The following is a 24,874-nucleotide window of genomic DNA, read 5'->3' as shown; positions in this document are numbered from 1 at the left end:
AACCAGAAATGTTGATTCTGCTACATCTTGCCAATCCTTTTAAGGGTAAGGTTTTCCCCAGGGCTTTTTGTATTACTTAGATCTATCAGCGGGAGCTGTTGGGGGAAAAGCTAAGACATCGGAACAGGTTTTGCACAAACTATAAAACATGAGGTGCGTTGTACAAAATCAGCTGCGTGACACCTGAGCTGGAAGCCAAGATGCCCTGATGTAATCCCCAACATCTGTAAAAACTCTACCAGTCATTCTTTCTCCCCATAAATATATGGAAGGCCAAACTCCACGATACCAACCGGGTTCCACTGACTTCTTCCTAAGCATTTCCATCTGAAGTTTTATACATTTCCTCAGCCCAGCAGGCTTGAGATCACATGGGGCTCAGACCTGGGGAATCCAATGGAAAGACCTTGTTTTATACAACAAATGCAGACTTCAGTGATTTTTTCCTGCATGCTAGGATATGGACTTTGTGGTCATAGCATGCAGGGAAGGCAGAGCAACTGTTCTTTCTCTGACCCTTCCAGATTTGGAGTAATGAACTTAATTGATTTATTCATTTAATCAAAGTACATCAACATGCCTCATAAAAGAAATTCTCTAGGTTTTCTGCAGGTCAGTGAAAAACGTCAACTGGTATGGCAAAAACACAAATGAGCTGAACACTGCATTTAGAAATTCCAACATACCAGTACAGGAGAACTGTGGGTCCCATGTGGCTGGAAAGGGAACCTTCTGGGTTATCTTTCTTGCCCCTTTCAAGTCTGTATGAAACTCATTGTGTAGGTCTTCCAGAAGGGTACGTCAGGGATTTAATGTGGGATTGTCCCTTTCAAGGATGGGGAACTTCTGTTTCCAAAAGTGTTTTGGACTACCACTTCCATAATCCCCCATTGGCTGTGCTGACTGGGACTTCTGGGAGTTGAAATCACAAAGACCTGCAGAGCCAAATGTTCCTCCCCACCGTTTGAGATGCTCAGCGTTATTGATTTATTTAGTGCCATCAGTGTGCAGGCAGCTTTGTTGGGGAATGTGAGAGATTCACTCACAAGCAACAACCAGTCCCACACCAAAACCGCTTCTGACATTCAGGGCCTAGAAGAGAAATAAAGCAGCATTCCAGCTGTTATTATTTTATTTTATGCATTATGTATGCCTTTAATTTATATTCCACCTTTCTCCTAGTATGGGATCCAAATGGACAAGAGCATGCATTGTCAAGTCAGCAGCCTGGATTCTGCTCAGAAAAAGTTAGCAGCCAGTGTCCCTATCCTGAAACTGGCACAAAGATCCAGAGTCCTATTGGGTGTGTTACACATGTGTAAGTTCCCCTATGGAAACAGTTGGGTATTTCATCCAATGTGCACCATCCACATTCAGCACAAGGTCATGGAAGTGCATGTGATGCTGCTCTGCATACAGATAGACCTTTGCTTGTGTATTCAGTTGTCATGCATTCAGTTGCACAATGTTGCCATTCAGCACAAGGGCCACATTGCACATGCGTGTTGTTGTATCCGTTCATGCCAACCCTGACTTAAGGCAACCCTAAGATGAATCTGTTGTGAAATTTTCTTGGGAACATAGCTTTAGAGGAGGTTTGCTATTGCCTTCCACAGAGGCTGAGAGTGCGACTTGCCCAACGTAATGCAGTGGATCTCTGTGGTGAAGTGGGATTCGAACCCTGGTCTCCCAGGGTCCAAGTCCAGCCCATAAATCACTGAGATGCTATCACCATCAATGTGGGATCTCAGATTTTGTTTCATATAGTCACACATAATAATATGCTCCATGATGGCACCAGATCCCTTTTGATCTAGGCAACTAAGCAGGACTGCTTCTGGTTAGTATTTGGGTGGAAAATTGTCAAGAAATACCAGGTGGTGTAGGCCAATTGCAAACCACCACTGAGTATTCCCTGCCTATGAAATCCCTATGACATTAATTGGGTTGCCATAAGTCATCAGGAACCATGAAAGCACATATACATACACATATGCATACTGCAAGACACATAAATGGATGCTAATTTTTGTGCCTGTGTCTACTGTTGTTGTTGTGCGCCTTCAACTCATTTCTGACTTATGGCGACCCTGAGGCAGACCTGTTATGGGTTTTCTGGGGCCGAGATTGTGTGATTTACCTAAGCTCACCTAATGGGTTTTCATGGCCAAACAGGGAATCAAACCCTGTTTCCAGAGTCCTGTTCCAATGCTCAAACCACTGCGCCACACTGGCATGTCTCTAGCAATATGATAACCAGAGGAGTTGATCAATACTGTGCGTATAGGCATCTGTTTCCAATAATATCTGTTTACATATTAGTGTGCAGTACAAATTTGTAAACATGTACATTTGAAGCTTTGGGAGGAAACGATACCAGCTTTTCCACTTTATTGAAACAGTATGTCTGAAAGACATGCATTTAGCTTTAATACTGGACAGGTTTCAAACAGTATGTATACCTATTTGCCTGTTTCATATTGTCATCCAATCCAGGTTTGTTTATGTAATTCTTATACAAATTATCATCTAATTGCAGACCAAATTTGAGAGTACCTAAGAAGGGAGGGACACATATCAAAGCAGCCACCACCAACCACCGTTTCATGCTGTGCATTCGGTTTCTTTTTAAAATTGTACCGTAAACATGACTAAATTCTGGTGAAACCAGCTGGGAAACTGAACTTGGATACAAACGCGTTCTTTAATTTTGGCTCCTGGAGGATCAAAACGTAATGCATTTCAAAGGGGTTGTAAAATCACAGGACTTCAAATACTGTCAAATCCATTCAGCCAGTTCTGTAAATGTAAGCAGACATCGCGGAGAGGAAAAAGAACCGTTACATCGACCCCTTTCCTGAAAAGCTGCAATATTTATTATGTGGTAAGTTTCTAAAAAACGGTCAATGTGCGGGTTCTGGAAGTATACTGGAGATGGACCAGTTGCATTTGGGGGCCGAGAGTAGGGTAGGTACAGAGGACCTACAACCCTTGAATGGTCCTTCTGCTCATAAAACCAATGGAAGTGTCTGTTTAATTTTACCGTGATCACATTGTGCAAATATAGAAAAAGTTGGCTTCATTCAGAAGTTTCTAGTCCTTAAAACATAGCAGAAGTGGCTCATATCCGACCTTCAGAGAAGAGATTTCATATCTCACTAGCAGAGCACATGTTTTGCATGCAGGAAATCCCCAATTCAGACCTGTGTGTATTCAGCTAAAAGACAAAGCAGAAAGTGATGAGAAAGAGAATTACTGGAGACCCTGGAGAAGCTTGGATTTTGAGACTAGATAGTAATGCATAAACTGCAAGTCATCTGCAGTTTGGGATTTAATTGCAGATAGGTAATTTAGGACCCCGAAAGATGTGTGATGTGGGAGATCTGTATGATCTGACCTCCCAGGGCTCGTTCCCACTATGATTTAAAGTGAATTGCTGATCGGTTTATATAACCATCATTCCCATTTGAAACCGGTTCTGATCCTACTTTGGTCAATATCTGTTGCAATAAAGTGAGGCAAACACAAAAAAACTTGTTTTTCCCCAGACATTAGTTTTCTAGCAGTTCTTTTGGAAAGAATCGATTCTGGAGCGTGTTCAACAAGTGGGAATGATGGATCTGAATCGCATCATTCTGGAGGAGAGGGACTGATGACACACAGATGATTGGCATGCATTTTGAAGGGGGGCAAACTAGTGGGGATGACAATCGTGCCAAAAAAGAAGTGACGACAAGGAGACAATGAAAAGATCTGCTTTCATAGTGGGAACGATGGACCTTTTGGAATCGATTTACCAACACGGAGCGAAGGCAAATCCTACTTTCTACTCAAACGTTCTCACATAACCTAGCAATGATCTTAAAAGGAAAAGAAATAAGTTTTTAAAAAGTGCCTTGATATTATGTCATATTTCTTTTTAAAAGATCTATAGCAACAGCAATAGCAGGTACATTTCTGTACTGCTTATCAATGAACTAGCACTCCCTAAGCGGTTTACAGTGTGTAAGCCAATTGCCTCCAACAAGCTAGTATTCATTTTAGTGACCTACGAAAGGATGGAAGGCTGAGTGGACCTTGGAGCCCTACTCTAGGACTGAATTTACAACAATGTGACTGCACTACTGGGATTTAACTACTGCGTCACCAGGGCGCTTGATATCTCCATGGCACTGGAGAGCAGGGTTCTGGGAGATGACATCTGCAACATTTTTGCAACTGGAGGATGATTTGCAACAAGCAGTTGTGGTGGAGACCCAAGGGGTCATTCCCGCTGCCTGTTCACAATGTGCCCTGTGACTTGGAAATTGCTGGAGATGTCATTTGCTAGCACCCCAATCTCCAGTATCTTGGAACATTGTCCAACATAACAGAGCTCTTTCATCAGAGTTATTTTGACGATGCAAGATCTCACCCAATGTATTTAAGAGCAAGGTCCTTTGTGTCACTTACCTACTGGGTTTCTCAAGTTTATTCTACATTAGCCAACCAGGTTTTTGCATAATGTTCCTAATGTGATGATGATGGATAAGTAAGGCTTTCTCAGCAATGAAACCCCTGTTTTGGAAATCCTGTGCTTCCCACCCGCCACTCTGCCATATCGTGCTCCTGGTGCTGTAAGATCCAAGATCCAATCTATACGTATTTTCTCTGGAAGCAACAGCTCCTTCTTACACTTGGAATTAATTAGTTCCCTGTGTCTGGCAGCAAGACAAGTGATGGAGAAAAACTGGAAAGGAGGTAAAAACTTACTGTTAAGTCAACAGAGACAGAAAATTTGATCCTTAGTTATTACAGAGAAATTTACAGAACAAGTTAGGGCATAAAAAATTCCTCAGATCATACAGTCATAAGACTCATAAGGTACCCAAGGGCTATTTAATCCAGCACGTTGCCACACAAGAATATACAGTGGTCCCTCTACATTTGCTGGGGTTAGGGGTGAAGGACCCCTGTGAATGTGGAAAAACTGCAAATGAAAAAATACTATTCCTTTTACCTAAGAGAACACATCTCTAGGACTCTCCAGGTCCTCCAGTGCAACTCTATGGCCAACATCTGCCAGAAGTTGATCATAGAATCATATTGGAGAACCTACAAATGCCTAGAGAAGTATCTTCTTCTAGGTTCTCCAGCACAACTCTATGGTCAATTTCTGGCAGAGGTGCAATAAAAGACCTAGAGATTCCTAGGGAGGACGTATTAATCAAAACCACAAATAATCAAATCCACAAACGTCAAAGCCGCAAATGTGGAGGGCCAACTGTACAACTAAATTGTTCTGAAACCAATGGCCATCCAACCTCTGTTGAAAGACCTTTAAAGATGGAGTGTCCGCCACCCTCTTAGGCAATCTATTCTACTGTCATTTACAATAAAAAAGGTCTTCCTTACATTTAGATAGAATCTCTTTTCTTGAAACTTGCACCCACTGGTTCACGTTTTAGTCCCCGGAGCAGAAGAAAACAAGCTTTGCCCATCTTCTATGTGACAGTCCTTCAGATATTTAAAGATAACTACCATATCTCCTTAAGCCTATCCTGCTCCCTACGTTGTACCTCATAAGGCTTAGTTTCCAAACTTCTGATAATCTGTTGTTTTATTATCCTGTATATTTAATTACATGTCTTGGTTAATGTATAGTTTTCTGTACTATGTGAGTTTTTCGGTCTGTGTGGCTGTGTTCTGGAGGAATTTATTCCTGACATTTCGCCTGCAACTGTGGTTGGCATCTTCAGAGGCTGGTGACATGGAAGTCTGAAGAAGTCAGCTACGGTTGCAGGCGAAACGTCATGAATGAATTCCTCCAAAACACAGCCACAGGGCTTGCAAAACCCACGGAAAGCTATATATGCTGGCCGTGAAAGCCTTTGGTTAATTTGTACGTGTGTGTGTGTGTGTGTGTGTGTGTGTGTGTGTATGAATTAGATTGTAGGTTTTTCTATTTTATCTAGACAATTTGTTTTATAACTGTATTGTATAATTCTATTTCAGTATCCCTTCCTTCCCTTTGTGTGTATATGTGTGCACACATTTTGGATTGTATGCCTCTGGAAGGACCCACCATTTTCAGTTGTTGTACCTGTAAAACACTATGTAAATTGATGGAGCTATATAAATTGATGATGATGATGATGATGATGATGATGATGATGATGATGATGATGATGAAAGCCATTAGGAGGGTCCATTCTTTGATCTGGCAATGCCACCCCAGACTTCTGGTACTGTATGGGCAGAGCATCATATGACAGAAGGTTTCTTTGTTCAAAACAAATTCCTCCATGAAGCAGATCCAAACCAAGACAGTTTGTTCCTTGAGGGAAAGGCCAAGATGGTTTCCATTTTATTTCATGTGCTGAAGCCAAACAGAACTGGTAGTCATAATGTTCTGCAACGTTGACAAATCCTCCACCAAACCTGAGAGCAGAACTCTAGCATCTTTCCTTGAAGAGAAGAGCATTCCCAAGGTGTTCAGAAGGAAGATCTATGGGACTGCCATGACTGCCTACCCTAAAATATCACCTACCTTGAGCTGGTGGCTTCATTCTGCCTAAAGGAACTACTTGTGGCTGTTATGTGCCTTGACGCTGGCTCCAATTTAGGTCAACCTTATCAAAGGGTTTTGCAGAAGACATTTGCCAATGGAACTCACTGACTGAAGGAACATCAAGAAAAGCCATTCTTTCCTTGAGAGGCTGTGATTTCTTGGATGCTTAATTCCATACTTGACAACCTTGCCCAGTATTAAAATAATTTTGGCTAGATGTACAGATTTTTGTTGTGGTTGTTCTGTGCCTTCACGTTGTTTCTGACTTATGGTGACCCTAAGGCAAGCCTATCATGGGGTTTTCTTGACATAATTTGTTCAGAGAGGGGTTTGCCAGTGCCTCCTTCTGAGGCTGAGAGAGTGTGGCTTGCTTAAGGCCACCCAATGGACATGCCTTCAAATTGTTTCCAACTTATGCTGGCCCTATGATAATCCTATGTCTTTTTTGGGGGGCAAGATTTGTTTGGGGCAGTATTATTGCCCTCCTCTGAGGTTGAGAGAGTGTGGTTTTTCCAAAGCCATCCAGTGGGTTCCTGTAACAGAGGCTATGGTATGAAGCATATCTCTTGGTGAATCCAACTGAGCATCCCTATGGCTAAAGCAGCTGTATATTTGGCTCGTTATACATTAACAAATTCAAGTTTTCCAGCATATATGATCAAGTTTTCCAGCCTGGGATCTATGATGTGGAGACCTTCTAGGTCATTTCAAGATTTTCCATTTGAAATTATTATGGCTGCTAGGAACTCGCTGTGAGACGGACATGACGAATTTTGCTAGAAGGTTCAAACTCTTTCACCTTTTGATTTGTCATCTGACCCAACATGGTCCTTTGGGATGAAGGGGATTTAAAGAAATCCTTCCCCCATTTAGACTTTCCCCCCATATGTTGTTTCACCACTTCTGAACTCTGCATATGCTCAGGTATCTGTAGTCTGAATATCCTTCCTTAGTACCGAGGTGTATTGTTAAGGAAGCAACGTTTTGCTATTTTGCATCTGTTGTGATGTAATCCTGAAAGAATTCAAAGACCTAGCTGTGCTAGTCTGGAAAATCAGTATGCAAAGGGATCTTGCAGCACCTTTGAGGCTAACTCAGTGTTGGTAGCATAAGCTTCCATAGACTTGAGCCTATTTCCATGCATCTAAGGAGGTAGATTCATGTTTATGAAAGCTTATGTAACCAACTTCAGTTTGTCTCAAAGATACTGCAAGAACACTTTGCATACTGATTCTGAAAGAAGGACCTTGCTTTCTAAATACCTATCCACCCCATCTATGCTTAGTAAATGAAATCCATCTCCCCCCCCCCAACTGATCTGCAGTTGGTCATTCTAGATGCTGCCTTTGCACTAAACTCAGTCTTTAGACAACTGCTCATATGCTACTAGATCAAGTTGTGAGTCAAGGGCTCCAAAACCATGGGTGAAGTTTGATTCTTGTTTTTCGAATCTTAGCAAATCTGACATAGGTGTGAGTTGCCCCATACTCAGTCTGAGTGGTTATATTGGGGATAGTATGGCCAACTACCTTTCAATACCCACCAGTTGATAGGCCAGGGTTCCAGACATGGACCCATAATACAGGAGCCAGAGACACGCAGAGAGACTTTTTTGGACAATACAGATTGGACACATCCAGTTCATGGTGGTGCAAGCAGAGTTCTCCATATCGAAGCATTATAGATGCACAATAATGCACCTAATGTGTCAATGCACATTGTATGCTGGCTCTGTGCTCAGTGCAATAAGGTGGCAGGTATATACATTGACTGGTTCTCATACATTGCACTATGCAGCATTTGCTATAGAGATTGCATAGCACTCGCACAATGTAATGCCACTGGAGGATATTGAGATGATGTACAGTTTCAGCCGTGGTGTTCTTTGAAGTTACCAATAAAACATTAATATGGAGAAGAGTAGAGCTCGAATGATATATTTAAGTGCTTTACTGAGTGGGGAATAGTCGGAGAAAGGGGTGGGGAGATGCAACAGCATCAGTCCATGAAATCAATTTGAGTCTGCAAAGATGTTCCCAAAATGACTCTTGGAGGAAAAAAGCAAGGCGCACAGTCTTGTGACAGTAACGTTCTCAGATCATTCTCCATTTCGGTCATCTCGTGATGCTAACAGGGATGTAGCCAGGATTTTGGGAAGGGGGGGTCCAGACTAAGTGCCACCATTATAATGGGGCTTGGGTGCGGCGGCGCAGCAGCACACACCATTCATTTTATCTAACGGAAGGGGGGATCTGGACCCCAAGAACTCCCCCCCCCTTGGCTACGTCCCTGATGCTAAAATCCTGCTACAAAGTGCAAATCTGAAACAGACAAGATTTTGCATTTCACCCAGATCTTTTTAAACGACCAAATAAATTAGCAGTTGTGTTTTTTTCTCGCTCACACACATATAACGTCTCTGCTTTTGGCTGCTTCATTCTCTTTCATATTTCACGTGGTTATTTTGAAATCAGAGGGGGGATTCAGGTGAGTCAACAAGGCAGCTTGGGTACAAGCTGGGCCAATGTTTCTTGGGAGAGTTTATTTTGAGCACAAATTTTTCTTCTTCATGCCTAGCCATCCCCAAGGAGGATATTTGTGTGATATATACAACATAACATTTTCTATTGCTTGTTTTGTGAGTAGGAATGGCCATTTTCTTCTCATTCAGTCTCTTACGCAAGCCGAGTCCATGCATGGCACAGCAAAGCACAATAGTTCATGTGGAACTATATTACAATACCCATCCTCACTGTTCAGCTCCTATAGCCCCTCGTGACTGGGGATGAGGTGTGGGATCAGGGAATGCCATTGCCAGAAACAGAATGATTACATGAACCACTAAGGCCTGCTGGGGCCCTCCAGAGATTTCATCAGATGATGTACTCATTTTGCATCTGGCTATAACACAGCCAGCCACTTCTCTGATCTCCTCCACAGTGCACCAGCAATAGAATGGCCATTTGTAGCAACATGGTGAGTACCAGGAGAGGGACTTTGGATATTGCAGAGCGAGGAAGGGAATGTCAGCCTCTGCACTGACAAAAAAAGTACATACACAGGCATAAGGTGGAGCTACACTGGCATGTGCCACTAACAGGATGCCAACGACGATTCCCTGGAAAGATGCTTAGGCACTATGGTGGATGCAAAGTAGTGGCAGTACTACCAGCATGGAGAATTCTCCTGTTTCCCCTCTTTTTCTCCTACTGAAGAACTCTTCTCCCAAGAAATTGTGAAAGAACTTTGCACCTCCATATTGAGCAAAATCTTGCAGTTACACATAAGCAAAACTACACATATCACTACAACCAATGTTTCATATTAGCTTGTTTCTGCTCATGCCATGGGATTTCTCCTTCCTCTGCACTCACTCCTTCTGAGCACCTCCATTTTTGCTCCAGAGGATTCTTCAACACTCCAGAACTGATCTAGATGGCTGAGCGTAAACACAGCTATTGCATCTGGTGGAGCCTATATCAGTGAGCTGGTGGGTCTGGGGTTAGCCTGAATTTTAAAAGATATGCCCAAGGGGATGTGAGACTTTTGGAGAGATATAGGATTCAGAAGGGGTGTAGCTGTGGGGGACTAAAACAAGGGCATTGCCCTACTGAAACAAAAATCCTGTCCCTCCCCTCAATGAAATTTTCATTCAGTCCCCAAATCTTACTCTCTGTAATGCTAGAAACAGACTGAAGTGAAATGTCATGGAGGTAAGCTATACTTCTTGGCTCTGGTAGCTTGGACTGTTCTCGTTGTGTGCCTTGAAGTCATTTCTGACTTTTGAACTTATCCTGGGGATTTCTTGGCAAGATTTGCTCAGAGGAGGTTTGCCATTGCCTACCCTGCGGCTCAGAGAATGTGACTTGCCTATGGTCACCCAGTGGGTTTCATGGGCAGGCCAGAAATTTAACTCTGGTCTCCAGAGTTGTAGTCCAACACTCATACCACTATACCATGCCAGATCTGTTTGGATGGCTCCTTTAAAATTCAGACTGAAACCCAAAGCAGATTCACTGCCCTGCTGACATAGAAACCACCAGCCATTAATGGTACCCTTGGAGTTACAGAAGGAGGAGAATCCATTCATTCTGCCAGTAGAATGGATGGATACCATTGGCTGCAACTGTCTATTTCATTAACACTATACAGAGTGGACAATCTGAGACAGATATCTGGTCCCAGTTCATCATGTTGGGAATGTTCCATGGTGAGCAATGCGCCAATCCTTGGTGAAGAGTCAGCACTAGGCACCACCTGTCACTTTGCACATCATTGCCTGCAATAAGCTAGGAGGCCCATTAAAGGCAGTGGTTAACTGTGGAGGACCAAGGAGAATGGCTGCACCTGCTTTCTCGGAGTGGGGATGGGATGCTGTCGTTGACTTTGAAGGTACCTGCTGAATTCATCAGTCTAGAAGGCACTGAGAAGTTGTAACCATAGAAGCCATATGGCGGATGCAGGGCACAGTTCAGGGCTTCTTGGGTAACGGGACCTGACGAGAAAATGTTCCCAGGTGCATGCAAACCGTACAGCATCTGACTTGCAGAACTGGGCCCTTGGGAACTCGGTCTGCTTAAGTCTTCTGCCTTGCCACCTTTGACACTGGCGATGCTCAGAGAAGACAACGTGGGCACCTCCACCATGAAGTGAGGCAAAAAGGGAGGGCTGGTGGCGCTTGCCAGTTTGTGGTGGCTCGGGAACATTAGTGACTGCTGTCTCAAAAGGCTGGCAGGACAAATCTTATAGCAGATGGGTAGACCAAGATGGTGGAGGTAAGAGTCAGGGCACGGTACTCCCAGGTTGGCCGCGGACAGATGAAATGTTGGAGGAGAACAGGAAGGGGAAAGGAGGGAGCTGAGGGGAGATGGGGTACCCCCGGTGGGTGTCACGGGGGAAGATCCAGGACTTCCACCTAGAATAAGCAAAGCATGGGCATTAAAGGAGTAGACTCAAATCTATAAAAGCTCATGCTACCAACTTCTCTCTTTCAGTTAGGGGATGTACAGACCGGCCTGGGGGCAGAGTCGGAAAGTGGCATCCATACGACGCACACCCTGACTGCGCCCCCAGGCTAGCATGATGCCACACACTGCACCACATGGTGCTGCGTCTAGATGAAATAGCACTAAAGGAGCACCAAAAAACTGCAGCACTGGTGGCTATGGCGCCCTTTCCAGGGTGCAAAAAGGAGCTGCTTTTTGTGGCTCTTTTTTGTACCATGGAAAGGCGAGATCAGGGCTGCAGGGTGTGGTTGTCACAGCCCCGATGCAGCACAGAGAGAGGCGGTTGCACGTGGTCTGTACTGCCCCTTAGTCTCAAAGGTGCTATAAGACCCCTTTGCTCAAAGCAGTGTTTGTTTATTCCTTACTGAAAATTAGCTTTGTTGTCAACCCTGTGTCCAATTTTAAAGCACTGGTTGATCTCAGTTTCAGAAAGAACATTATCACTGTTGCTTACGTTCGTCATTTTCATCTCAAAAACAATTTGCAAGATCAATACTCACCTTGACTTTCTGCCCCAAAGGACTTAAAATCCAGAGTAAGTGATGGTCTCCACGGATATGATTCCAGAAGCCCATCCAAGACTCCTCTGCAAAGTGAAACTTGGACATTAGATGAGTGCTTACATACCATGTAGTCTTGGCATTGGAGCATTACTCTTGTGGAGACAAGGCTGGGATCCCACTCAGCAGACGGGGCCCCAAATGCAACACAGCTGCCTTGCTTCGTTTTGAAGTGAAATAATACATAGTGCCATTCTGTAAGACCTTATAGTTCCCAGTCTAAAATTACATACTCCTTGCATGGGAGTATGTGCAGAAAGCTAACTCATTTATTGACAATTGCAGCAATATATATTGAGCAGTGGCAGAGGGGGATTATGCTCAGGGTTAGCCTGGGATGAAGACAAAATTCGCTGTGCTTTGCATCTTAATGCAAATTCGCCTAATTTTCTATTTTGGAACCAATGTGCTCTAGGAGTAATGGTTTGTTTGTTTTTTAAGTAGTGTTTCCAAATTCTAAGAAGAAACACACATTTCTCTCCAAATATTCCCATGCATTCAGTAGGGATGTAACTCTGCACTCATTTGGTTCTCAAGGGCTACAACAAGCCATTTTTAGTCATTTCCTTCCTGCTGCAAAAACATCTTCCAAAACTGTTTTGAACAACTACCTCCACTTTGGATCTTTCTTATTCTGTGCAAAATTCACATCTGAAGTCATTTTGCACAGGACACAGAATTTCCAGCATATTCCTTTCTCTGCAGAAAAGGCTGTTTTCTGCACAAAAATATAGGAATTTTGCACAGAATAAGTGCTCAAATGGGATATTTCTTCTAACTCCACAGTTCACCAGGTTTTCAAGTATTCTTTCCATCTTTGACCGGTTCCTCAGGCAATATTTTTAAAAATGCAAACACACTGCATTTTAGACAGCAGATGGCAAGCACCATCTTTCAAACAGAAATGCCTTATCTACACTGCTGCAAAACGCAAATGCAATATCTAAAAACAAAGAAGTTGGTGTTTCTTTTAGTCGTATTATCATATGCTAGCATAATCACTGTCTGAGTAACAGACAAGAAAAAAAGTCCTCTTGATCAACAAAGATGCATATAGTCAACTGACAGATCCATAAATCAAATAGCCATCCTTACCTGTTTCTTCCAGGGTCTCTAAATCCTTTCGCAAAGGGATTCCGGTCTATCTTGAGTTTTGTTATCTATGGGGATTTTGCAATGAAACAACAAAGGAAAAAAAGTATTCTAATCATTACAAGCCATACAACAATGGAATATTCAAAATCGCTTTAGGCAGAATGTCAGCCGTTTGTGTACATTATTGCAATGGGCTTTCAGCAAACATTGGCACAAACTTTAGAGTTGTCAGAGACGAGCCTCTGGATGTTCCAGCATTCCTTGGCATTGGCTTTGGTGGGTAGTACTCCTGAAAGTTGTAGTCCAATTACTTCTGGAGAGCCACAGAATTCCTATTCTGATGTACCTCTGACTACCTGCAGGGCTGTCTTAAGCAGGTTGTTCTTGTTGTGCGCCTTCAAGTCGTTCCTGACTTATGGAGACCTAAAGGCAAATCTGTCTCAGAGTTTTCTGGGGCTGAGAGTGTGTGATTCGCACAAGGTCACCCAGTGGGCTTCCATGGCCATGCAGGGAACTGAACCCTGATCTCCAGAGTCATAGTCCAATTTACAAACCCTACACCACACTGGCTGTCCTTCAACAGGTAACTGAACATATTGCAGGAGTGACTTAATTTCAAGTGCATTCTGCCTACAATTACAGTGGTCCCTCCACATTCACTGGCATTTTGGGTGAAGGACCGCCCTGGATGTGGAAAAACCACAAATACCAAAATGCATTGTGCACATTGGTCTACAGACTGATTGGAATGCATCTTGAAGAACTGGAAATAGAGTGATTCTCCCCTCTTTTGCAGCCAGCTTCAGTGGACTTGGCAATTCTAGAAGAAGAAGAAAAGATCTTGCAAAACCAAAGCCTATCTATAATCCATAACTTGTCTAAGCGATTTACCTGCTGGTTTTGATAGGCTGTGACAGTGGTGAATTCTGTTTCTTTAAATGAGAAGGTTTGAACCCCTGTGGCTGGCAGAGACTGGATCTGGGAGAGATCAAACCGAGAATCCTGGACAATAACATGGACACGGGGCTTGTATTTATGCATAGATTGCAGAATAATCTGTAAAGCAGAGGGGAAAAAAGAGAAAACACTTTCCCCACATCTTTAGAAAACCCATCCCAAACATGCTTAGTCAGAATAAATTTCCACTTGGTTCTGTTTTGGTGAGCAATTTAGAACCAATGCAAAACATCTCCCCGTTGTGGTTCTCTTACAAGTTTCCAAAATGCACAACCTCATCGTTGTGAGCTGCCTTAGAAATCTGAGTATCCTGAAAGATGGCAGCTGATGGCTTCTATGGCACCTGAGTGATGAATCCATTCCAAGTTTTAATTCAGATTTTAAAGAAGCTATCTAGGACACTTGGCTCTGTGCCTAAAATAAGTCCAGCACCTTGGACATCTCCTTTAAAGGTGTAAGACCTGGAGTGAATTCAGGGCTACACTGGCACAGAGGCCACTGGGCAGCACTACATGTGCAAACATTCCCCCTTCTCCCAACACATTACACTCCCTAAGGCAAGGAACAACATGGCACCTCTCCCGATCATTGTATACATGCAATGGGAATAGTAAGGGGGGATCTTCTTTTACCACTGGTTCTTGGCACACCTCAGGGCCAGCTTAGGAAATTCAAAACTGGCCATTTGGCACACAATTTTACCTCTAACACCTTACTGATTTCCCCAAACATCTGCCACCTAAGCTGGCCACCTCCCTCAGTCTAATGCAAGAGTGGGCAAAGTTTGGCCCCAGATTGTATGACTCTCTAAGGCTGGTTTTTGAAATCAGGGAATGTAAAGGCAGGAACTTCCCCTTGCTTTCTGTTGTTCAAAGAAGCATCTCCTAAGCCTAAATTGGCTCAGAGAGTCTAAAAACATGGCAAAATCCACTCCCAAGTATCTAGAGCAGTGGTCCTCAAACTTTGGTCCTCCAGGTGCTTTGGACTTCAGCTCCCATGATTATTGACAGTAGGCCAAACTGGCTGGGGCTTTTGGGAACTGGAGTCCAAAACACCTGGATGACCAAAGTTGGGGGTTTGGTTGGTGGGAAATTTGGGGGCGCGCGCGCGCGCGCACACACACACACACACACACACACACACACACACGGGAGGTGATGCCCTCTGTGGTCTTCTGGAGGGCTAATGCATCCTCCTAGCCTTCCATAGTTAATAATTTTAATTTAGTTTCCAATAATATTTTATAAATTTCCCTTGTGGTACCTTTTAAAACTTTGTTCTGTCCTTTATTTTTTCTCTGTACAATCTCTTTTCAAACCTTGTACATTTTCTGCATCCGTTAACCATTCTATTGTCCATTGTTCTAGTTGTGTACAATTCAGCCAAGATATCTTTATCCCTTGTAGTCTCTCTTTTTATTTGTTCCCTCTTACCCATTAGAGAAGATGCCAGCCAGTGATGCTGGCGAAACATCATGCCCACAAAAATCAGTGGGTATTAACTTTCCTTCTATTTGACCCAAATCTCTTAAGTATTCTTCAAGAGGGGATGGTCTGTTTTTCCCAACCAGTTCTTTTTAAGGCCCTTCCATAATTGCCCAACCTGGGTTGATGCTAGGGCCAAGCATCCTCCCATCTGAGAAGAAGACCCCTCCAGTCCACACCTACATGCCCTTTGTCGTCCATCTCATTGTTGGTCAGCTTAACCCGGTCGAAGCTGATGATCTGCCGCATCCAGGTCTCTCCAGAGCAGGGGGAATCTGGGTGGATGTAAAGGCGAGGGGTGATGCAAGAGTGGTCTGTGTTTCCAGCCACCATCCACTGGGAACTGTGGTAGACATACCTTCAAGCCAAAGGAAGAGACAGGGAAGCGAGAATGAGAGGTCACCTCAACAAGAAGAGGGTTGGTAAGGAGTAGCATCTTCAAGACTATTTTCTTTTGGAGATCATAGTACCATAGAGTTGGAAGAGACGCCAAGGGTCATCCACTCCAACCCCATTCTGCCATGCAGGAACTCATAATCAACGCACCTCTGACAGATGGCCATCCAGCCTCTGTTTAAAGACCTCCAAAGAAGGAGACTCCACCATGCTCCTTCTTCCACTGTCAAACAGCTCTTACTGTCAGGAAGTTCCTCATAATGCCAGAATTCCCTAGCATTGAGCCAGGGCAGTTCAAGTGGTGTCAAACGGAATTATTTCTGCAGTGCAGATTTGAAGATCATATTTAGAGAAGTGGGAAATATTGGGGGGGGGGGAGAGAATTACCCTTCTTGTTGTTAATAATAATAATAATAATAATAATAATAATCTACTTAATAATAAAGGAGAGCCAGAGTGGCTCTGGTTATAGTGGTTTGAGTGTTGGACTACAACTCTGGAGACCAGGGTTTGGTTCCCAGCTTGGCCATGAAACCTACTGGACAACTTTTGGCAAGAAGTCACACTCTCTCAGCCTCACCTGTATCTCTTGGAGTCCACAGGGACCACGTCGATGGCGATATAATACTGTTTCACTGGGTCCAGACCTTTCACTTTGACTCGGACTGATGGAAACATCCTCCTGCAGAGAGAAGAGGGCAAAGAAAAAGGATGCAAGCTTCATGTGTGAGTACACATGCAATCTGGTTGCATCCGCCCTGCGGAAATAATCCAGTTTGAGACTGCTTTAACCTCCCTGGCTCCATCCTGTGGGATCTGTAGTTTGCAGGGGCGCTCTCTGACCTTTTGGGATTTTTGGAGCATTTCAGATTCTCAGATCTGGGATACTAAGGACCTGCAAAACACACTGCAGAAATAATCCAGTTTGAGACCGCTTGAACTGCCCTTGCTCAGTGCTAGGGAATCCTGGGAATTGTAGCTTATGGTGGCCCCAGAGCTCTCTGATACAGAAGGCTCACAAGACTAAAGTAAAAAAGCCCAGGATTCCTTAGCAGTGAGCCAAGGCAGTTCAAGTGGTCTCAAACTGGATTATTGCTGCAGTGTGTTTTGCAAGTCCTTTCTCTCCTATGAGTATCCCAGATCTGGAAATCAGAAATGCTCCAAAATCGAAAACTCGTTGTTGTTTTTTTGAGTGGCAGAAATAGTAAAATGGCCTCTTCAGTCTCAAACCAGATTATTTCTGCAGTGTGGTTTTGGACCCTAGAATGAAAAACCTCTCCAAACTGCATTAAGGAGGGTGACCCTTTACTTGCAAAGTTGCAGGATTCATTTATAAAATCCGTTTCTCAACCCTGCAAGTTGATCCCATTGGATTGAATAGGGGCAAGTCCCATGCTCTCAGCCTCAGAAATAACTTTTCCAAAGTCACATGCTCTCAGCCTTTCAAGAGTAACTTTTCCCAAAGTGGTAAAATCCTTGGACTCAAAGGGATTCTTTCCATCCTTTGCGCAAAGCAAAATCTTTGCGCAAAATAACTGAAGGTGAGAAGAGCAGTGCTGCTTTAAAAAACCAGGGTTTAAAATCAGCTTAAAATCAGTACTTTTATGGCTCCCTTCTCCCTCTGAACTTCCCCCAAAGGTGCATTCACACTGCAGAAATAATCCAGTTTTACTCCATTTCAACTGCCAAGGTTCAATGCCTTGACATTCTGGGCTCTGTAGTTTTGTGAGACATTTTGCCTTCTCTGCCAAAGAGCTCTGGTGCCACAGCAAACTACAAATCCCATAACCATGGCAGTTAGTGGGGTCAAGCTGGATTATATCTGGAGTGCCGATGCATCTTAGGCAGAGGTTTGTTTTTGGAGACCTGATCTAAGCAGCTCAGTTTGAAACAAAATTTGGCCACAATTTCATCTTCTGGTGTGCTTTCAAGTCCCCTGAATTTTATTGAACAGCCTGTATATAAAAGTATATAAAAGATCTTTGTAAAGAAGTATATAAAATTCAATTTGCTAATACCAATTTTGTGCTGTTCAGGGAAGCAAATGTCTGTTTTGAAACATGTCCATTTCTATTTCGCCTTTCCTGCCATTCTTTTCTCATTTTCCACATTGCAAAAATTCCAGATTGCAAAAATGATTATATTTCAATTATTTGGTTTCTGCTTTATCTCCCTGCAAAGCACTTAAAGCAACTTAAAATACAATTGGGCTGCAATCTAAATTTTGAAATTCAAGTCTCCTGAATTTCATAGGGTTTTCTTGAGGTGGTTTTACCAGTTCCTTCCTCCGAATTCTAGCCTCCAGCGCCTTGGTGGTCTCCCATCCAAGCACCAACCAGGGCTGGCCCTGCTTAGCTCCCCAAACCAGTGCTTCTTGAGGCAATAATTTAAACACAAAACAATTTTATATATATATATATATATATATATATATATATATGTATCCAGATAGAATTTAAAGCCCATTGGCAACATCATTTAAACAGATAAAAATGCTAACTTCTCCACTAAGGCTGCATCTTCACTGCAGAAATAATCCACATTGACACCGCTTTAACTCCCAGTTCCCATTCTGGGAATTGTCATTCCGTATGACTTCAAAAGCTCTGGAGCCACAACAAGCTGCAATTCCCCCCCAGAATTCCATAGCATTGAGCCAGGGCTGTTAAAGTGGTGCCAGACTGGGTTATTTTTGCAGTGCGGATGCAGTGGTTGCAGGAGCTGGTGTGACACAAAACAGGATCTCTTTTTTTTCCAAATGGAAGTCAATGCTTTGTCAAAGGAAGGCCAGGAATTTCTGGAGAAACAAATGTGTCTCAGCTGTCCAAATAAAAGAGGCATCTGGGGACCAGAATGGAGCTCACTTCCTCTGAGTAAACATGGGAACGAAGTGGGGTGGGATCCAATCCGAATTAAAAGCCTGTTCACACGACACAATGTTAGCCACAGCCAGTCATCTGGAACTTTGAAGGGAAGGTGTGCTGGTCTACATATTATATAGAGTTTATTTTAAAAAAGGCTTGTTGGAGCAATGCAAATCCTCAAACTGCCAAACCCAGGACTCTCCAGGATGGAACCAGGGCTGTTAAAGTGGAATCATCACGGTTTAAAAGTCCAAGGGGAAATGACCAAGCTTCCAAGCAGAGCAAAGATGGGAACTGCCGGATTGCTGGAATCACTAACTGCATTGAACCCCCATGGAAAAGCAAACCATTTCTGGTTGGGATATATTTTCTAGTGGTCTGAGTGTTGGACTCCATGTTGGTTAAAGTGGTTTAAGAGCAGAGGGTGAAAGGAACAAACTTCCAAGCATGACAAAATTGGGAACTGCCGGATTGCTGGAAAGTCGAAAAGCAAACCATTTCTGGCTGGACTATATTTTGGAGTGCTTTGGGTGTTGGACTTCATGGCAATTAAAGTGGAATCATAGCAGTTTAACAGTACAGGGTGAAATGACCAAGTTTCCAAGCCCAGCAAAACTGGGAACTGTCTGCATCGAACCCTGTCGAAAAGCAAAACCCTTTCTGCCTGGGCTATATTTTGGAGTTGTTTGATTAGTTGGAGTGTTGGGCTCCATGGCAGTGGAATCATCGCACTCTAATAGTATGGTATGAAATGACCAAGCTCTGGAGACCAAGGTCTGATTCCCAACTCAGCAATGGAAACCCACTGGGTGACCTTAGGGTAGCCACACTCTCTCAACCTCAGAAGATTATAGAGTTGGAAGCAATGCCAAGGGCCATCCAGTCCAGCCCCTGCCATGCAGGAACTCACAATCAAAGCACCCACCAATAGATGTCCCTCCAGCCTGTGTTTAAAGACCTCCAAACAGTCAGGAGGTTCCTCCTAATGTTGAAGTGCATCCATTGTTTTGTGTCCTGTTCTCTGGAGCAGCAGAAAACAAGTTGCTCCCTCCTCAACATGACACCCTTCAAGTATTTAAACGTAAGTTAGAAAGGACTTGAAGGCACACAACACACAAATGCACAGCCTTTTGTATAGCCTTACCTTCCAGCTTTGGTGATGATCATCTCTGTCCCAATTTCGTGAAACCTCTTCCACAATTCTGAGCCTTGCAAATCCACTTGGATCTCTCCTTGCTTGGTCTCTCCAGGAAGAGAAAGTGCCTTTTCCCCTTTGGGTTTCTTCTCTGCCAGGAAATAAAACAAGGGAGAAGAAAATATATTTTAAGGTGTTTTTATCTGTGTCCCTTTTTGGAAGAAAGGAGGCATAAAAATGAAACCAGTCAATAAATATGGGCAGCAACTAGTGCCCTTCAGTTCAAGGAGGGTTTGGAAAAGAGGAAAAGGATGATGCCAAGTTTGCAGCCTTCAAGAATCCTGAACCCTCTGTCTTAGTCCCAGTTTAAAAAGTAGATGAGTTTGTTTATTGATTGTTCAAGGTTGGGTCGACACAGAAGTAAATCCCATTGATTCTATGGGTTTACTTCCATAATAATATTCAGGATGAAAGCACTCATTTCAGATCTGAGTACATTCTTCTTCTTATTATCATTCTTCTTCTTCTCATCATCATCATCATAATCATTATTATGATTATTATAATGAATGTTATCATCATTATTATTATTATCATCATTATGATCATGGTCATCATTATTATTATCATTATTTTTATCATCATCATCATTATCTGGTAATAATAATAATAGCGATAAACATTATATTTATCATCATCCGATAATAATGATGATGAGAAAAATAATAATTATTATTATTATTATGATCATCATCATCGTTATTGTTGTTATCATCATCATTATTATCATCCTAATTTTTATTATCTACATCATCATTATTATTATTACTATTATGATCATCGCCATAATCACTATTATTATCATTATTATTGTTATTATCATCATTATCATCATGATTTTCATGATTATTATTATAATCATCATCATCATCATCATCATCATTATTTTTATTAAAATCACCATTATTATCATGATGATCATTATTGTTATCACCATCATTATTATTATTAATATTATGGTCATCATCCTAATATTTATCATCATCATCATTATTATTATTGTTATCATCATCATTATCATTATTGTTGTTGTTATCTTTATTTATATCTCGCTTCCTCCCAAAATTGAGAGACTTACTATTTAAAAACCCACAATTGCAATTCTTACGATTAAAGAAGACAACAATTCAAAACATGCCCAAAAGTGACCCTAAGCCAGCCTTAAAATATCCCATTCAAGATGCATTAGAAACAGTGACAAAAATGTTCCTTTTGTTGTGGTTGCATTGAAAGAGACAGTGGATATGTATGGGAGTGTTGTTGTTGTTGTTGTGTGCCTCCTGGTTGTTTCCAACTCATTGCAACCCTGTCTCCTGGGGTTTTCTGGGGAAGATTTGTCCATTAATGTTAATGCTCCAGAGGGGATTTGAACCCAGAACCTTAGTCCAACATTCATATGGATAACAACTTAGGGAAGTTTGGCTAAATCCTGTCCCGATCTGGAAACAATTTGCTGCATTAAAATATAGAAACCCCATCCATAAATCAATATAAAAATTAAAGTTACTACAGACCCCAAAATCCCCTTCCCAGAGTCCATTCTGCAAACCCTGACCCTCTAAATGTCATTTCTCCAATTGTTATCAATGGGAACCCCATCCCATTCCACTTGGATTATTATTATTATTATTATTATTATTATTATTATTATTATTACAGTATTTGTATCCTACTTTACTTCCAGAATTGGGACCCCAAGTGACCACTGAAATGGAAGGAAGCTACTGCAGTATTAATGCCTTACTGGATGCCTTCGGAGGGAAAGGGTTCATCTGCAAGGGATGGGAAGAGAGAGCATTGAGGGAGGAAGGAGAGAAAGAAAGGAAAGGGAAGGAAAGGAAGATGGAAAGAATGAAAGAAGGGAGGGAGGGAGGAAAAGAAAAAGAAGGAAGGAAGGAGGGAAGGAAGGAAGGAAACAGGGAAGGAAACAAAAAGAAGGACGGAAGGAAAGTAAGTAAGAACGGGAAAGGAAAAAAGGAAGGAAGGAAAAGAACGAATGAAAGAAAGGTGAAAAGAAGGAAAGAAAGAAGAAAGGAAAAGAAAGAAGGAAGGAAGGAAAGAAGGAGGGAGGGAAGGAAGGAAGGAAGGAAGGAAAAGAATGAATGAATGAAAGAAAGATGAAAATAAGTAAAGAAAGAAGGAAGGAGGGAGGGAGGGAGGGAGGGAAGGAAGGATACAAAAAGAAGGACGGAAGGAAAGTAAGAAAGAGGGGAAAAGAAAAAAGGAATGAAGGAAGGGAAGAAGGAAGGGAAGGGAAGGGAAGAGTAGAGAAGAGAAGAGGAGCGAAGCGAAGTCGCTGCTTACCGGGGCCCTGGTTCTTGGCGAAGGCTGCCGCCGCCTTGTCCGGGGCGAGGAGGGTCTCTTCTTGGTGGAGCCCCCAGGCCTTCTTCCTCTTGGCCCCAGGGTTGCCCACCAAGGCCTCCACCGAGAAGGCGTGGGCGCGGGAGCTCAGAGCCATGCCTTGGACCCAGAGAGAGCCAGAGAGAGAGGAAGGACCCTCTCCTCCTCCTCTTCCTCCTCCTTCAACCGGCGCCGCTCTCTGGGCGCCCCATCCTCAAGGAGGCAGAGAGGCAGCGGAGACCCTCCTCCCCAGGAAGGCAGGGGCAGAAAGGGCAGGCAGGGGAAGGCAGCTTCCTTCCTTCCTTCCTTCCTTCCTTCCTTCCTTCCTTCCTTCCTTCTCTTTCCCGCCTTCTTTCTTTCCCCCTCCCTCCCTCCCTCCCTTCCTTTCCTTCCTTCCCTTCTCCTTCCTCTTCCTTTTTTACTTCCTTCTTTCTCTTTCCTGCCTCACTCCCTCCCTCCCTTCTTTTCCTCTCCTTTCTCTCTCTCTCTTTCTCTCTTCCTTCCTTCCTTCCTTCCTTCCTTCCTTCCTTCCTCTCTTTCTGGATCCAGGGAAGGAGCCTCCCAGGAGGAGAAGCCAAAGGGGCCAAAGGCAGCCCCGAAGGAGAGAGTCCGGTGCGAGACAGCAGCCTCCGCTGTTTCTTTTGGAAAGAGTTGGGAGCGCTTAAAAGAAAAGGAGGGCGAGGGAGGGAGGGAGGGAGGGAGGGGGGTCCTAGGAAATGGAGGGATGGGGAAAGGGAGGAGAAGGAGGAGGAGAAGGAGGAGGCAGGAGGAGGAGGAGAGACCCCCCAAAGGCTCTGCTCCCCTCCAACCCTTCTCTTTGGAAGACAATTGGACAGAATGGGACCCTGCTGGGGACCCTTTGGGCCAGAAAGGACCAGGGATGGAGGGGGGCTTCCCTGGCTCTGCCCCACTTCAGCCCTGGACCGCCATCCCTCAACGACTTAAGCAGTCCCCCCCCAAAAAACTGCCTGGGATCCCCTCCGAAAGTCGTCCTCAGCAGCATCAGCCTCAGCATCATGGGAAGATGACCACTAACTTCTCACCATTCAAAAGGACTTGCCATTATTATTATTATTATTATTATTATTATTTGTATTTCCAATGTTTCATTTTTACCCCGCCTTTTTTCCTAAAAAAGGGACCCAAGGCGGCTCACAAGATAAAAAACACTATTTAAAAAAAAATTCATTTTAATGCCGCCTTTCCCTCGAAAAGGGACACGAGATAAAAACACTTATTATTATTATTATTATTATTATTATTATTTATTCTATGCTGCTTCCCCCTCCCCCCCGAAAAGGGACCCAAAGCTGCTGACAAGATGCCATGGCAGCTCAAGTGGTGTCAAACCGGGTTATTTCTCCAGTGTGGATGCAGCCTTACCCAGCGAAACCGCATTCGCTGCAGCTCTTTGGGAAGCCATCGAAAGCCATCGAAAGGGAAAAGGCAGCCTCTTCCCAGCCCGAAGCGTTGCTGCTGCCACACTGCAGGATTAACCCAGTTCGAACCCGCTTTAACTGCCCTGGGTCCATTCCAGGGAACCCTGGGGTCTGCAGTGGATGAAGAGGCGGCCAAGGAGAGGTCCCTCCCGCCCGAGGCAAGGGCTGCGTCTGCACTGCAGAGGCTGAAACCGGTTTGGTTCCCGTGTGACGACGCTCCGGATCCGCAGGATGTCAGGCTCCCGGCCAAGCGAAGTCTGGAGCGGATTAAAGGAGGAGGAAGAGGAAGAGGAAAAGGAGAAAGAGAAGGAAGTAGCAGAGGAGGAAGAAGAAGAGGAGGAGGAGAGGAAGATGGAGGAGGAAGAAGAGGAAAAGGAGAAAGAGAAGGATGAAGAGGAGGAGGAAGAGAAAGAGGAAAAAGAGAAAAGGCGGAAGAGGAGGAGGAAGAGGAAGAGGAAAAGGAGATAGAGAAGGAGGAAGAGAAAGAGGAAGAAATGGAAGAAGAAAAGGAGGAAGAGAAGGAGGAGGAAGAAGAAGATGAAGGAGAGGAAAAGGGGGAAGAAGAGGAGGAAGAGGAAGAAGAGAGTAAAACCCCTATTAACAGAATAAAACCATTGAAAATAACCCAAAGGCTTTGAGTTCTTTGATTTTATTTCCTTATTGAAAACCCGTTTTGGAGCCACGAAGAGAAAAAGTCTGAGATTAGAAGCACAAATAGTTTAAACAACATCAAAACCTATTAAACACAACAACAACAACAACAACAACAACAACAACAACAACGCTTCAACCCACTTTAAGCACAACAGCTAAAACCACTTTATCTATATTTCTCCTTAAGAGGGTCATATGTTTTACTACAACGGACCATAAAACAAATGATATTCACATCCAGGAGAGTCCTATCTAGCAACATATAGCAAGCTCCAAGTTGAAAGATAAATAAAAATTGGTTGCTTCTGCACTGCAGAAATAATCCAGTTTGACA

At 43.4% G+C, this 24,874-nt stretch overlaps 1 protein-coding gene across 1 annotated transcript; it reads right to left on the bottom strand.

Moving 5' to 3' along the window:
* Window positions 1-10,851: 10,851 nt before the first annotated feature.
* On the bottom strand, window positions 10,852-22,565 carry LOC149308820 (T-box transcription factor TBX22-like). Its single transcript, XM_089537176.1, has 8 exons — window positions 22,412-22,565; window positions 20,057-20,198; window positions 16,629-16,730; window positions 15,836-16,010; window positions 14,103-14,267; window positions 13,212-13,276; window positions 12,057-12,142; window positions 10,852-11,465 (listed from the first exon to the last, which is right to left on the bottom strand). Exons 1-8 carry the CDS (start codon window positions 22,563-22,565, stop codon window positions 10,852-10,854), a joined length of 1,503 nt encoding a protein of 500 aa, XP_089393302.1.
* Between the last annotated feature and the right edge of the window lie 2,309 nt (window positions 22,566-24,874).

This window comes from Sceloporus occidentalis, unplaced genomic scaffold, assembly GCF_023333645.1.
Source record: "Sceloporus occidentalis isolate IW3139 unplaced genomic scaffold, rSceOcc1.0.p SCAF_8, whole genome shotgun sequence".
Classification (NCBI taxonomy): Eukaryota; Metazoa; Chordata; class Lepidosauria; order Squamata; family Phrynosomatidae; genus Sceloporus; species Sceloporus occidentalis.
The sequence above is the reverse complement of the archived record's forward strand: the minus strand, read 5'-3'. Positions and strand labels throughout refer to the sequence as shown.

Excerpts from the sequence above, each read along its gene's own strand:
- LOC149308820 (XM_089537176.1), bottom strand. The coding sequence starts at position 22,565 with ATGGCTCTGAGCTCCCGCGCCCACGCCTTCTCGGTGGAGGCCTTGGTG. Across the intron at positions 20,199-22,411 it reads CGCCAAGAACCAGGGCCCCG|AGAAGAAACCCAAAGGGGAA; the intron begins GTAAGCAGCGAC and ends ATTTCCTGGCAG. Across the intron at positions 13,277-14,102 it reads CAGCCTATCAAAACCAGCAG|ATAACAAAACTCAAGATAGA; the intron begins GTAAATCGCTTA and ends AAATCCCCATAG.